We start from the raw sequence: 16318 nt of genomic DNA on the forward strand, positions 1-16318 counted from the left end.
TGGCCAGGGTGTCAATTCAAAGAAGTCCTGGTTCCAGGTTGCAAGGCTTCCCTTAAAGTGACTGCGCTCCAGAAGCACTAACTTCTCTCAGCAGAGATTTGCCTCTTGTTATTTCCCTCTCCTCTGCTGTCTCCAATCCTCTCCCACCCACACCCACCCCATTCAAGAAAAGAAAGAGACTCCTGCTGGTACTCCTTCCCGTTCTGAGCTTCCACAATCAAGTGCAGAACACTTGCTGTTTCAATAGGGGGGGCGGCGGCGGGGAAGACCAGAGTTCAAATCTATCTGAATTCAGCAGGATCCACAATGGAAAAAACAAAATAAGTGCAGAATCAGCCTTAGACCAGCTAGCCCATGGCATCTTACAACATAACTTAAAACAGTAAAAGCAGTGAAAATCAAAAACATAATATTTAAAAGACCCTTCCACCTTCCCCTACTACCCCCCAAACCCCTCCACACCAAGCTACTAATGCTGCTATATGTACCCAGGAAGACAGGCTAGTAGAGAGCACTGTAGGAGGGGCCAGATCTTCCATAGCCTGGCCTCAACCAAACGCCTGGTGGAAGAGCTCTGTCTTGCAGGCCCTGCAGAACTGAAGGAGTTCCATCAGGGCCCTCGGCTCTTCCGAGAGCTCATTCCACTAGGCAGGGGACAGGGCCGAAAAGAAATTTAAAACAGGAAACTAAAAATGGAAGCTGGGAATTCACAAAACCTGACCCATTTACGGTTCTAATGTCATATTGATATAACTAGATGAAACCTTTTTTTAAAAAAAAACAGTGGAGGGAGGAAATCAATAAAGTAGATACAAGTTCAGAGAAAATGGCTGCCATGTGGGCTTTATTGTAGTCTTCACCAAAACCTTGGAGCACTGCAGGTTTCAGAAAGATGGGAGACAAACCAGGCTATCCCCAGAAAATGCACGCATGTACCACAATGCTGTGAAGAAGCAGGGGGGAAAAACCCATTTCCTAACAGCAGTGAACTCAGTACTAATAACTTGTATAAAAGTCTCCAAAAACTACATGGCTGCCATGCAAATGAGAAGGCCCAGATTTTCCTGCACAGACAGTAAGGGGCTTTTCTGTTTTATTGAATTGAACAACTGAATCTTGTAATAGAACATATATTGGGTTCTCTGAACTTGCAGCTTTTTCTTTTTTCACAATAAGTCTGTAGCTCCTTTTACTGAGGAGATATGAAGTGAAAGCCACATTTCCACAACAAAGAGGAAAGAAACCCCCCCCCCACACACACACACACACAAAGTTTTTTTGTGTGTTTTCAGAATATGAGATAAATTAGGTTCGGAGTCACAGACTATGTTACAGATTAACCAAGCATAGCAGAAAATATACATGTAGTTACCATATTGTGAGTATCATAAGATTATCAACAATGTCCTATAAAAGCCCATCCTAATCAGGGACCATATAAATAACTGTCAGTTTTACAACTCTAGTCCTGAATAGTATTTTCTGTTTGTGCTGTTCACTTAATATGGGGGTTTTCCACATGTTTGACCGACACCTGTCTTTCTTGGGTGTCAATCTACAAACATTGGAAGTGGTTCCTCTACCTCCCCTCTGCATTTTTACAGTTGTGGAGTCAGTTTATTTTCTTCTGTATCAGGGATGCCAGCCTCCAGGTGAGAGCTGGGGATCCCCTGGAATTACATCTTATTAACAGACTCTGGAGAAAAAGAATTTATTTATTTATTCATTCATATTTATATAACGTCCTCCCTGCCTTTGGCGGTGGGCTCTATGGCATTGCACCCCACTGAGGCCCTTGCCCTCCCCAGGCTTCACTCCCAAATCCTCAGAGTTTCCCATTCCTATTCCACCACCACCCACTGCCCACCCGGCCACCCCTGTTGGTGGCCAGGAGGGACCTGGCAATCCTATTCTGTGTGTGCCTTAAATAATCACAATTTTCAAAGGAGGGTGCTATTATCATTAGTGTTGTCATCTATGGCCTCACACCATCCTCCTCCTTTACTTTTTGCACATGGTGATATCGATACCATGGCTGCATTTTTTTAAAGGCACTGAAATATAGTTAAATTGACAAGACCATTGTATGATAGGTTTAGCAGTTTCACTGAATGATCAGCTTTTATTTTTAGTTGCTAGCACTGCCTATACATCAGCTGTTGCTAACATGCTCTGAAGTGCAGGACTCTGATAATAGTGATGAGGGGAAGCATCCTCCCCTTTCACATTCCAAATTCCTGTTGCTGCTCCCGCCTTGAGTATACCCCTCCATGGCCATCCCAGCTCAGCGCTAGACAGCAGCTGTACCTCCTACCTTCTCTAATCCTTGTGCCGCAGTATGGAAACATTTCCACACCCTCCCAAGTGGTGTATTGTTGGAGTGCCACATGTGCCACACCAATGTCAAAAGGGATGCAACCCCCCCTCCAATTGTCCTCCTCTGTCTTCTGCAGGGATCTGCAAAGGGGGCACCCAACTATGTTGCCGCTGGAGGAAAGAGTGGTGGCCAGCAGGAGGAAGTAGAGACCCACTATCTCTCAGTAGGGAGAAGTGGAAAATGAGCAGTAGGAAATAGTCCTGCCATTGCTCTGCAAAGTGATTTTGCTCCATGTGTGGATGTAGTTGTGTAGGGGTGTGTGGATGTAGTTGTGTAGGGATGTAGGGGTGGATGTAGACCACATCGTGCAAAACATTGCCACTATGTGGATCAGAAAAGCCTGAAGGAGGGGTGAATGGCAGCAATATTGTCTGTGGTTTCATGCTCATGGACACCAGTACCAACACTCTGGCCAAGGTGAAGTATGTGTGCCTCAAGGGCATTGTTTGCCTGTTGCACATGCTTCATCCTGCATGGGCCATAGGTGCTCAGCATCAGCTCTAATGACTGGGTGACCCACTTCCAAATGGTATGAGTTCTCAAGCCCTTTCAGGACACCAACAGTGGCATTCTGTGTGCCCAGCTGTTCTCTCATGGGTGAAGGCCTTGGCAGAGAGGTTGGAGGTGGGCACCACCACCAGGTTGCATCCTCTCTGCAATAATAGGGAACACAAGCCGGTCTGTATAGATTGTGACCTCCAGATAAAAGGCAGCATTGCTCTTCTGAAAGCAGAGCTCTTATAACAGAAGTTTGAGCTGTGCAAAGACTAAGGCTGCAGGCCAACAGATGTGGCCAGAGGGAACAGTGGATGGAGGAGTCTGGGGAGGAGGGGCAGAGGTAGCCTAGCACTTCTGTCTCAAAGAGCCCAACCACTTCTGGTTGTTAGTAGTGAACTGGGAGGTTAGCAGCGGCAGGGGTGCCAAGAGCAGAGGATTTGGCAGTGGTGATGGTGAGAAAGAATCTCACCAAGTCCCCTGTGACTGCCAATGCCAATCCCCTGAGTACTGGTCATGCAAAGCTGTCATCTGGCCCAACCTCTCTTGCATGGCCATGAGTCTACCTAACACCCAAACTTCAGCAAGGAAGAGAGGAATTCACAATCAGAAGGTGCTGAATGTGCTCTGCTGGTTAGCTTTTAACAAATTCTATGTCTCTCTGTGAACAACTAACAAACAAAAGGATGTGGAGCTGGGCTGGGCTAACATATATCTTCCAGATGCCATAGAGCAGACTGGGAAGTATTTTAATAGCAGCCAGCAGTGGCTGCTCAGTTTTGGAGGGCTCCTATTGGTGTTTCCCAGGCTGCAGAATTCCACCCCCCCCTGTTGACTTGGAGTTTTGTAAACAGTTTAATTGAGCAGAGACAGCCTGTCTGAAAATGTATCCATTCACAAACCACCATAACTAAAGTTCAGGGAATGTTCGTGCTGTGCACCATTCCATGAACATCACTTTGCGAATCATGGACCAGCTAAAATTCACGACAAACTTTAGTCTGTGAGCCAGTTCATGCACATCCCTATCTATCAGCACACAGCTGGTGCAGTCAGAAGCCAATCTTGTCTTGATTGTATATATCTTGTGCTGGGACAGAAAGATCAGCAAATTTGCAGGGTTTCTGTTCACGTAGTTTGCCAACATGGTTATTTATTTTTTATATATATCCTACATTTCTTCCTGATCAGGGCCCCTGACTGATATGACAGAGATGGTCTCTGACTTAGTGATAACTATCCTTGGGCTTTTTAATATACATGCCAAGGCCATCTGTCAAGTCAAGCTCAGGACTTCATGACCACCATGATAGCCACAGGACTGTCTCTGACACATGAAAAAGGGGATACTGTAGAGAATTAATCCATTAATCTAGTTAGTGGGTTGCAGGTTTAGCCCTTATGGTGGCCAGATCACTGTCTTCTGATGCAACAGTTGAGTTTTCTATCTTCTCTCTGCAAAGGCAGTGGACTGAAGGATCCTACTGGCTCACCATCTTAATGACAATATTTTACTACCTCACCTCTTTATCTGGGTCTACCATCTAAGTCTCCTCCTGTAAGTGAACTCTGTCTTTTCCATAATTGCTCATGTTTTATTGTGTGGGAGAATATGGGGGTGGTTGGTTAGCTTGTTCCTTTATCAGCTTCTTTGTCTTCAGTTTATTGTCACTAAAATATTTTTATTGGGTTTTAGTCTTGGGTAGTGTCTCTAGTCCAGCCTCTCAGCTTTTTTGTTTTTTGTTTCTCATTTTTGACTCGTACTAGTGTTAAAGTTGCTTCCTTTCATTCTCTTAGATTATCTGGAAAATGTTTAGGGAATATAATGGCAGGACTGAGCCATACTTCCGTTTAAGCAATACTTTGTTTCCCCTTATAATTAGGGCTTCCAATATGCCAACATGGTGATTACAGCTGTACCTCTACTAGTAGCGTGAGCTGCTGCCCTTAGCCAGCACTAAGCATCAGGTACTATTGCATCTTGTGCTATACAAGACACAAATGCAGACTAGGCTGTGTGGTTTGCTCAGCTGAAAATTCAGAGTATGTACCTATACTTTTCTCCTATTGATTGGCACTGTATATTTGGTATTATATACACTTAATTAATGAATTCAGTTATTTTGTTTATATTTCACCTTTCTCTTCAATAGGGACCCAAAGCAGATTACATCATTCTCCTTTCCTTCATTTTATCCTCACAACAACCTTATGAGTCAAGTTGGCCTGAGCAGATGTGACTGGCCCAAGATTATCAAGCATACTTCCATGGGAAAGTCAGGATTGCCAGGTACTTTGAGTCCCTGTTGTGGAAAAAAATCAGCATACAAATGCTTACAACTAAATTTAGACAAAGTAGTCTACATCCAAGGCACAAGCTCTATCTAGCATGTATTGTGGCTGAGAAGAATGAGAGAGGTGAAGTTGGCCTCAGCCAGGGTCACGGCCTTTGCATTGCTGTCCCCAGCCTGGTGGAATACATTCCTGAGAGAGATCAGGGCCCTGTGGGACCTAAATCAATCACACAGGGCTCTTCTAGCAGGCTTATGGTGGAACCTAAAACCTAAAATAAAATGCACCAATAAAAGCTGGCCTCACCACTGGAAGAGGAAGTGAGCTGGGCAACTGGCTCCTTACAAAAAACCCTGTCTGGGATATTTTAACTGGGGGGACATTAGGAAAATTGTAAAGTTTTAGATTTTTTTTAACTCTGTATATTTTAAATATTGTTACCTGCCCTGAGCAACACAGAAGGGTGGTATATTATTATTATTATTATTATTATTATTATTATTATTATTATTATTATTATTATTATTATCATCATCATCATCATCATCATCATCATCATTGTTATCATTATTATTATTATTATATGCAGTTATGACCAAATAAAACCAGTAATTGGCTATACAGTATGATTGCAAGCTGGGACCTTAAAGGGTTTGGATGGAACCAGAAAGAGAGAATGAGTGTTTAAACAATAGAAATAAAAACATGGTTTAATCACAGAGATATTCTACAAACCATTTCATCAAGCGTTCCCTTATATATAGATCATTACACAATATAATTAATTTGTAAGAAGCCCGAAGCATATACCACTATTTCAAACAGATGTTGGTTTTATACATTTTAAGTCTCATGACTTCCCTTCCCCGCCCACCAAGGAAAAATTTCTAGGAAACATAGTTTGATTAGGGTATTGAAGATCCCTCACTCTTCTCACAGAACTACAGTCCCAAAGGTTACTGAGCCTATGCTCCCACTTGAAAGAGCTCCTTTACCTATGATATTCCCACAATTCACCTCTTTCTTGATCAGGTTCAGAATGGTTGTTATATTTTTCCTCAAAAGGAGGAGGCTTGTGTGCAAATACTTACATGGTAAACACTACAGCTGTTGATGAAAATATGAGCAGAAACTGTTTTGCAACTCTCTTTATATCTGTCTATCAGAGTGAGAAAATCTTTCTCATGTGTATATATTATGGTAAACAATGCCTCCCTCCTCCTCCTCCTCCTTCCCACTGAACACTGTGGCCACCACCCTAGCTGGGAGAGGCATGAAACTCTTGAGAAACTTCATTTGCAGTGAGTGTTAACAATGTTTGTATGCATTCCCATCTGACTCTGACTGCCTGACCAAAATTAGTGGTCATCCAATTAAACAGCATTTAGTTTGGTGTCCCGATTTGTTTTTTATATGGCTAATGAACAATTTAAATATGATTGTAGTACTTTCTAGCTGAAGACTTGTGCCCACTGATTTGGCAATAAGCACCACTCAGTTTAGGGATTTGCTCCTGAGTACACATCTACAGGGTCAGGATGCCCATCAATTTCACAAGTATTAATTTGTTTAATTAATTGCCCTAATTAAACTCAGTGTTGGTCAAGTCACTCAAATTAAGGGATATGGACACAAAACAGACTTTAAACTATGCACATGAAAGCTGCTATACTCAGCTTGTTTCAGTATCAAAAACACTGGAAAAAGATCATGAATTGTACTACCAGACTCCCAATTTAAAATATCAACTTTTAAGGAAGGCAGACTTGCCCAGGGGCATAAAATTCGGGGGGGGGGGGGGGGAGGGCAGCAGGGCTCATGCCACCTCAGGATTTGACAGTGGCAGCAATGCCCTCTAGGCTGCTGTTCAGCATCACAAAACTTCTCAGGCTGTCAAGTTCAGACATTTCTGCTTGCCTTTGGAGCAACTTAGCATGTTCATAGAAGACATAAGTCTGGTTTTGTTTGCTTCTACAGATAAGAGGGAACCTTCAGTTATGGTTGCCAACCTTTATGTGGTAGTTGAGGATCTGGGATTACAACTGATCTCCAGGACCATTTTTGCACCAGCAGCACTGTGCTGCACTGCTGCCAGGCGTTTATCATGGGAGGAGATGTTTTTCCACATTCCTAAACCAACCCAGGGAGGGGGGAAAAGCTGGTCCTGGATGGCCTCTTCCCTGCCAGATGGGCCTGGCCTAACGTAGGCCCGATGGCACCCATGGTACAGAAGGGTATGCGGGAAGAATCCATGTTCCCTTGTTGCAGGGCAACCAAGTGCACCGACATCATCTGGAAGCAGGGATTAGCCCCACAACCAGAAAAGTGTTGGCCCAGGCCTAATCCCCTGTGGAAAAGGTACAGGTGACAAATCTCAGTTCACTTGGAGAAAACGGCCAGTTTGAAAGGTGGACTCCATGACATTACATCCCACTGAAGTCCCTCCCTCCCCATACCCTGCCCTTAGGCTCCACCTCCAAAATCTCCAGGTATCTGGCAACCCTACTTTCCGTGGATAATACTGTCTGTGAAGAATCCATTTTAGGATCTAGCAAAGCTTCACTTTGCAGAAGGTGAGGTCAAAGTTCCCCCTAGGCTATGCTAACGAATGGTCAAAAACTTGGGCAAGAGACTGCTTAACTGATGGGACATCTGCAGGCCTACCCATCACCACAGGAGCTTGCAAAGCTCATCACCCATGGAATTTCATCAGCAAATGCAAGGTCCGTTAGCCTACCAATCCACCTCAGGCATGCTTGAAGCCTCAACCCTGCCAGCCCATAGATTAGCCTGGACTTTGATATTCTTTTGTGCTGGTTCCTATAACTATCACTGATCTGCCAGACAAAACCATGCAGTCTCATCCTCTCCACTTGTCCAGAGGCTGATAACATTTCCTTGCTACACAGCAGCATCTCTCTCCTGCCTTCCCATTTTTTCATATAAGCAGTTTTCATTGCATTTTACAGGGGGAAAATACAAAAGCCTATGTAGCATTGCAACCAATTTAATACATTTAAAAATATTATTTTTAAATGTGTTTATTTTCTAAAGGCAAAAACTCATCCATGTTATATGATAAGGATCAGGGTAACTAATACCTAAGTGGTTCACACTTACAGGGGACTGAACCAGAGGTAAGATAGAATGCTGATGTGATAGAATGATGTAGTCTGTATATCATTAGAATATGGACAGAAATGTAATTCTCACATTTTTGGCATGTCCCTTATGTTAAAACTCCCTGCAAACAGAAGACCAACAATGATAGCATACATGGGGGGGGGGGGGGGCGCACGCGAGTAATTTCTGCAGGCTGTGCTACGGTTGTATTTGGATGATTGAAAAAGCATTCAGAACTGGAGTCCACTACTTGCATTCCGCAGTGGTGTTTTCCATTCTAGCAACCCAGAGTCTGCACCTCATTGACACCAGAAATCGCCTATGTACCACTTATCGGAAGCCTATGGAGATTTGGAAATCTAATACCAGCCTTCAAGTTCATTGCTGGCATTCGCGGTTTGTCAGATCTTATCCTTTCCCCTCTTCAAAGTGCATGATCGCCCTGGCTACTCTCAGGTTGTAGAGAAAACTTCGCCAGGTCGCTGTACCGGTTCCTCCGGTCCAATCACTTGGCGCGCTGAGTACTGAGAAAGGGCATAGTTCGGGGGAAGATCACGAGCGACCCCCAGGTTAGGACGCAAAACACTGGTGTGTGAAAGGGACCTCCAATCCGTGAGCAACGTCTAGAAAGTTTGGCGCGTTTGCCTTACCTGCATGGCGGCGAGAGACCAGTGCCGCCGATGCCTCGCTTCCTCGCCTTCCTTCTCGCGCGCCAAGCCTAGGGAAAGATCCGCCCTAAGCTAGAGACGGAACTACTCCAGCTGCAACCCTCGCCCCCTAGAGGAACGATCCGAGAGCGTCCCCTCGGCTGCCGCCAGCACCTCCGCATGCCTCCCTTAGGCGCCGCGTCGTCCAGCGCGAGGAGAGGCCTTCCGCGCGTGGCGGTTGTGGCTCCGCGTTCTCTGCAGCCGCCTGTCGCTCTTGCTACCTCCGTCTTGCCAGCGTGGGACAATGAATCTGGCTAGGGACAGTTGGGCGCTCGTGTTTCCAGCGACTGGCCGAGCCAAGGGAGGGGGAGATGGCTAGAAGTCCAAGACGAGCCGTTCTTGGGAGTGCTGAAGCCCTGGCACCTGCGGACAATAGCACCACCGACTCTCACCTCCATTGCCACACGTGAAGTGCCCCGGCCCGTATACTCTGTCCTCTTCTGGACAGTGACTGAACAGATGCCTCGAGGAAGCTGCTTCGGAAAAGGTGCGTTTTAAAACTGGGGCTAAGGATGAAGGGGAGGGGGGAGAGGGAGGGGGCCAAGCAAGTGACATGGGAATGAGTTCTGGCCACTTGAGGGGAGAATGTGCAGAACCTCTTATTCTCTTTCGCACACACCCTCTCCCCAAAGTGATTGTCTGGGGAAGTTTCAAAAGCGTCCAGGGAAGGGAGGCTTCCATGGCTGGTTTTCATACAGCCAGCTGTTTCTGTAACAGTGTGGCTAAAAGGCTATTTAAAAAAAAAAAACAACCACCATGGATGGCACAGCTCACTTTGTACTATAAATGAACTTTTTGGCATGTAAAAACTATTTTGAAGGAAGGTACACCTGTCCTGTAGCTTAGATTTTTTAAATACCTAAAGGGGTGCTATTACAGAGATTAATACCACTCTAAACAGAATGTGGGAAATGAATACAAATATATATCCCCCAGCTCTACTGTCTACATTTAAATGGTAAGCTCCTGAGGGCAGGGAACTTGATTTAGTTGCTGTAACTCTGTGAAAGGCATTCTACATTGATGGTATAATTTATATTATAATATTTCAAAAGGAACATAATTTGTGGAATTCATTACCACAATGTATGATAAAGGCTACTACCTTAGACGATAGCTCCTTACACAGCACATAAGTAACTTGTGGAATTCATTTGAGACTTATAAGTAGTCTTATAAGTAGTGATGTCTGTAACTTTAGATAGCTTTCAAAGAGTAGGAAGAGATATTTTGGAAAATAGGTTATTTTATACATAATACCTAGATCTTCCATGTAAATAGCAGAAGCGCATTGTTGGTGGTAGTCTTGTATTAGATCTGGCTTAACGTTTCCTGTGTAGATATGGAGACAGAGCTAGCACTGGGTGTGTTGCAGGGCCTAGTCCAGGGGTGGCCAAACTGTGGCTCTCCAGATGTCCGTGGACTACAATTCCCCTGAGCCCCTGCCATGGGACATCTGGAGAGTCAGTTTGGCTACCCCTGGACTAGTCCGTGCTGCTCAAGTGGTCTGTTGGTGGTGGTGAATAGCCACCTGAGCTAGAAGAGTGTATGTAAGTTGGAATGCAACATCTGATTAATTAAAATGTGCTTCTGGTTGACTGGACAGCAAACTAAGAACACATTTCATTTTATGTCTTTCCAATACAAAATGTTTCTGTTCTTTATCCAAGAAATCCCCATATCAAATTGTGTAGAGACGGTACAAATCATCTTGCTTTTATAAGGAATATAATTACAAAAAAACCCTCTATGTATAGTTCAACACACCAAGCGTAGAAAGTATCTAGGAAGAAATTTCATAGGCCTGGTTTTCCCAACCCTTTGATCTATATGTAGCTTTGAATTTTTACTTGACTGAAAATTTCCTGAAATAGGTAATATAATAGAAACAGTATCTTGGGAAGTAGGCGGTGAATGGGCAGAAAGTTAAATTCAAGTGGAGAGCCTGTTGATCTGAAGTAGTACAACAAAATCTGAGTCCAATGCATCTTTAAGACCAACAAAGATTTATTCAACGTATTAGCTTTCATGTGCATGCACACTTCCTCAGAGAGTTGACAGGAATAGCTTTCCCAGCTTACTCACTTGAGTTACTGTTCACTCAACTAATGTCTTGAACAGGAAACACGACTAAAATACTAATGGAGTTTAGAGGTCCAACAAGCTATCATTACTATCAAATGTTTTGCAACTTGCAAATTCATTTATTGTTGTTTGTCACTTAGCAACTGTGAAACATTGCCATCCACAGAACAAAGTTCTTTCTGATCAAAGAAAATATCCTCATTTCTAACATCTAAAAACCAAAGGCCTTCAAAAGGAATATGATCAATAGTATCAATTTTCTCTAATCCAGAGGCACATAATGTATCATAGAACAATATACCAAAATCCCTACCTGTTATAATTGCTGAAGGGAAGACATTCAGATGGGCTAGCATATATCTTGTTAAAGTCAAAGTCTGAAAATACTTTGGGATCATCAATGGGGGGCATATTCCAATAACAAGAGATGAACAAATCCTACTTATGTCCAAGAGGGTACATCTGGAAGCATCATGATACAAGTCTATTGTAAGAACTGGCTTGACCAGTCTTAGGGTACATATAGACACCCTCTCCCTCCGCCTCCAGTCATTTCCCCACTATTAGCTATTCCCATGACAGAAAGACTTTTTATCTTCAAAGGACAGCTAGCACCAAAAAAACCCACTATATTTTTACACCTACTGGCCAAAAAGGTGGCCAGAACTACTTGCTAGAGCTATGACATGCAGCATAGGAGATAGCATCGTGAAGGACACTTTCCACTTCCTGGGAACAGACTACAGTGTTTTGCATGGGTGCTGAGGGCTAGATGTTGAGAAGGAAGGGGCAAAAATAAACTAGAAAACAGGAGTAGTAAAGTACAATAGCTCCTAGGACTTTAGTTCACCTTTTACCTGAATCCATGACATATAGTACTGGGCTACATGGCAGTCTGGTGATGACTTGTAATTCCAGCAGATCTTTAGGCACCACCTGGAGGCTGACAACTGTAAGAACAAAGAGAGTGAACACTGCTGATATAACTAGAAAAGAAAGCTAAGAATGTAAATAAAGCAGCAAAAAAAAATCAAAATGAGTCCAAAACAAAGATTAATTTAAAATAATTTTAAATGGTCCAAGTACAGAGCACCACATTGAAAAGTCCTGTGTTTTTTCTCAGCTTTCCCTGTTTGCAGGATATGTACATAGTTAGACCATTGCACTTAGAATTTTTTATAGAAGTTGATATTGAAGGTTAATAATGCTGTTGGAGTGTTATTTAATGTCTATTTTCCTTAAAAAATTAAAATTCTAAGATTAAAAAGGCTGTGAAAGGCTGTTAGAAATTAATTCAGACCAGTCAGTCTAATGTTGATACCAGGTAAATTGGAAGGATCCATTATTAATGATAGAATTAATAGGCATGTTGATGAACAAAAGTTACTGAGGAAGAATCAGCATAGATTCTGTAAGAGAAGATCTTTTCTCACTAACCTTTTAGCATCAGGTGAGTGGGTTGGTCTGAAGCAGCAGAATATAATTTGAGTCTAGTGGCACCTTTAAGACCAACAAAGCTTTATTCTAAGTATTAGCTTGTGTGAGTTTGGACACTTCGTCAGATATATTTAAATAGAAATTACCAGGCCATACTTATAGGTATAAGAGCCTCTTGTGGCGCAAAGTGGTAAGGCAGCAGACATGCAGTCTGAAAGCTCTGCCTATGAGGCTGGGAATTCAATCCCAGCAGCTGGCTCAAGGTTGACTCAGCCTTCCGTCCTTCCGAGGTTGGTAAAATGAGTACCCAGCTTGCTGCTGGGGGGTAAACGGTAATGACTGGGGAAGGCACTAGCAAACCACCCCGTATTGAGTCTGCCATGAAATCGCTAGAGGGCGTCACCCCAAGGGTGACCCAATGCTTGCACAGGAGATACCTTTACCCTTACTTATAGGTAGACGTTTAGCAGCAAATTAGCATACAACATAATAAAGGAGTTTAATACAACAACAACAAGCCTTTAAAAGTACAATATAAGAAGGGAAAGTGCAAAAGGATCCACTGCTAGTGAGAACAAAGGCAGAGATCATGCTTTAGACATAATACATTCATGATTTCTTATGGCAAGATGTAAAAACTTTGCTACTGGTTCAATTATATCGGGGTTCTGGGATGTCAAAAGAAACTGAGTCTTTCGTTCATCCGAATGCAATTCTCTTTTACACAGCAGTGAGTTAAGAAATTTGGCTCGGATCGAAGAATAAAATGGACAATGGAAGAAAATGTGTGTAATTGATTCTATACAGCATTGTCCACATGGGCACAACCTAGCTGAATACGGGATCTTTGAAAGAGTTTAATACATTCAAGGACTAAGCTAGAGCAACAAGCTTATTTTATATGGTCACCATTTATTTGTATTTAATTCCAGGGGTAATACAGTAAAGAACCTTTGAGTAGGTGAACAAACATATGGACAAAGGTGACCTAGTAGATGTTGTTTAGCTAGACTTTCAGAAAGTTTTTGATAAAGTTCCTCATCAAAGGCTCCTAAGTAAATTCAGCTGTCTTGGGATGAAGGACAAGTCTTCTTGCAGATTAAAAACTGGTTAATTAACAGGAAAGAAAGAATGGACAGTTTTCACAGTGGTTGTCCCGGGCCCACAGGATGTTTGCCTGGCCTCGACCCGGGCCAGGGCCTTTTCAGTCCTGGCCCCAACCTGGTGGAATGAGCTCCCAGAAGAGCTAAGGGCCCTGCGGGATCTACCAGCTTTCCGCAGGGCCTGCAAGACGGAGCTCTTCCATCAGGCATATGGTGAAGGCCAGGGCAGCTCTCCCACTAATCCATCAGAGGATCCCCTCCAATATTGCGATCTCTAACATCGAGATCATTGTTAGATCTATTGCATTGGTGCTACCCTCTTCTGAATATTATTCTGCCCACCAGGCTGAACTTGGGGGGAAGTCGAGTAACTACGATCAGAATTGTGACCACCGCCGCTTATATGTTATATGTGACTTGTTGTTGATGTTAATTGGGGTTTTTATGGGGATTTTATTGTGTTTTAACTGTTTATGTTGTAAACCGCCCTGAGACCTATTTGGAGAAGGGCGGTCTAAAAATTAATAATAATAATAATAATAAAATAAATAGTGGGATACCACAGGGCTTGGCATTAGGTCCAGTGCTTTTTAACCTATTCATTAATGATTATGCATGGAATTCACTGCTGTAAGTAATGGTGGGAGCTACAAGCATAGAAAATTTCAAGAGGGGATTAGATAAACATATGGAACAGAACAGTGAATGTTAGCCACAAGATATTATGTCTGGGACAATGATGTTCTATATTCATGGGGCTTGGGGGAGGGACAGTGAGCTGGCTTCTGGTGTTCTGACCCCACTGGTGTACCTTCTGATGGCATCTGAATTTTGGCCACTTTGTGACACAGTTTATTGGCCTGGATGCTGGCCTGACCCAACATGGCTTTTCTTATGTCCTATGCCTCCAAAACATGGAAATTATTAAGATCCCCATCAATTTCTATACCACATAAATGATTTCTTAAGTCCCTTTTTAGTATTGTTTGCTCACAGATCTATGCTTTTGCTCCATGCATCTATGCTGAAATAAAGATACAGAGATACCAGGTCCCTCCATTACTGCCAATGGGGGGTGAGAAGGAGGAATTGCCAGCTCCAAGTTGGAGAATTCCAGGAGATTTGGAAGTAAAGCCTAGGTAGGGTAGGGATCTCAGTGGGGTACAATGCCAGAGAGGTCTGCCGTCCAACGCATCCATTTTCTCCAGGGGAACTCATCACTGTAGTATGGAGATGAGCTGTAATTCTGGAAACTCTCCAGGTCCCACATGGAGGCTGGCATCCCTATCAAGATACCATGGGGGCAGTGGATACCTGTCTGTGCATCCACACAAACACCACTTTCTTATAAAGTGAGGACATTGACGACAATAATAGGATGTACATATAGGGGACAAGACTGATAAATTTCAAAAGTAGATGATTGTAAGACTGCAGGCCGACAGGTATTTATATTGTTACGAAGCAACATATAAGTCAGTACAATAAAGGAAAATGAATAAACATGTATAGGAATGAATATGTAATGAGCTGGCCCTGTTTGAAATTAATTAATTAAGCATTTACAATTTGAGAAGAATTAAGCATGGAAATCTAATCTTCAGAAAGTACCTAGATAATAGTTTCACTATAGGCTGAATGGAGAGAAGATTGTGTTGTTTGCAAACTTTGCAAGAGATTGTCAGAATTAAAAGTACAGTTTCCAAGTTTATATTAAACACTGATATAACACTGACCCCAGCTTTTAGTGCCCACTCTGCTTGTAGAAAACAAGGCATAAAACTAAAAGACCAAGGGGACATAGTGGGTCTGTGGAACCCAAATTGCTAATAACACAAGAACCTTAATTTACAATTTCTTACCATGCTTTTTGGTGTATGAGTAGATTTGTAAAACCAAATGGATTTTAATTCAATTTTTGACTTTTGTTGCCCTTCCTTAGCAGTTCAGGACAGGTAACAAGAAGATTCCATACAGTTTTAAGATACAAAAGAATAATATAATGATAACATTTTAAATTACACTTTTTAAAAATGGTAGACTCTTTCATGAGTACATGAGTCACTATCCAGAAAATGGAACAAGTGTATTTATACTGCAGAGGTTGACCATAGCTGATAGATCACATAGCGCGATGGTAGATTAAAGTATGAAGGCATGTCATCCTACAAGGGTTGCAGAGTTACATCCTTCTAAGTCCAGTGAAGTAACTAGGCTTAGAAAGGAATAGCTATGTTTAGGATTGCTCTGTAAATTTGTTGCAGGAAAAGTAAATGGGAGTTACTCATTTGTCTGATGATTCAATGTTTGCTAGTCTTTAAATTGCTGCAAGACTCCTCTTCAGGTAAATAAATACGCATGAGCAGTCAGTGCCTTTCACTATAAATTGCTGTTTGGTATGCATAAATGGCTCACTGCTGTACTGTCATGCCCAGAAAGTGAACGAATTTTGTGAAATAGATTGGTCCATAATGTTACAGTTAAAATGGCTTGGAACTTAATTGTGTTTCAGCACCATCTGCTGTACTTTTGGTAACACTGCAGCTATTAATCTATACTATTTTATCCAGTGATTATCCCACTGAAATTTGTTTTACAATACATGCACAATTGCTATTTTCCTTAGCATTTTCTTTAGTTGGCTGGATCCAACTCACAGACTTTTCGTTTTAACCAAAGAGAATGGCTTCATTGCATGT

General features: G+C 42.6%; 1 protein-coding gene across 3 annotated transcripts in view; it reads right to left on the reverse strand.

Annotated features, from left to right (window-relative positions):
• Positions 1 to 16318, reverse strand: part of ANO9 (anoctamin 9) — a 62370-nt gene that overhangs the window by 36896 nt on the left and 9156 nt on the right. For 2 of the 3 annotated variants that reach the window (XM_077321253.1, XM_077321256.1), the window contains exon 2: positions 11937 to 12029. In XM_077321253.1, the coding sequence (XP_077177368.1) occupies positions 11937 to 12029 (93 nt within the window). Of the gene's footprint in view, positions 1 to 8937; positions 9458 to 11936; positions 12030 to 16318 lie in introns of those variants that run through there. The other variant, XM_077321254.1, reaches the window with a different exon arrangement.

The sequence above is a fragment of the Paroedura picta genome, chromosome 2 (genome assembly GCF_049243985.1).
Source record: "Paroedura picta isolate Pp20150507F chromosome 2, Ppicta_v3.0, whole genome shotgun sequence".
In the NCBI taxonomy this organism is placed as follows: Eukaryota; Metazoa; Chordata; class Lepidosauria; order Squamata; family Gekkonidae; genus Paroedura; species Paroedura picta.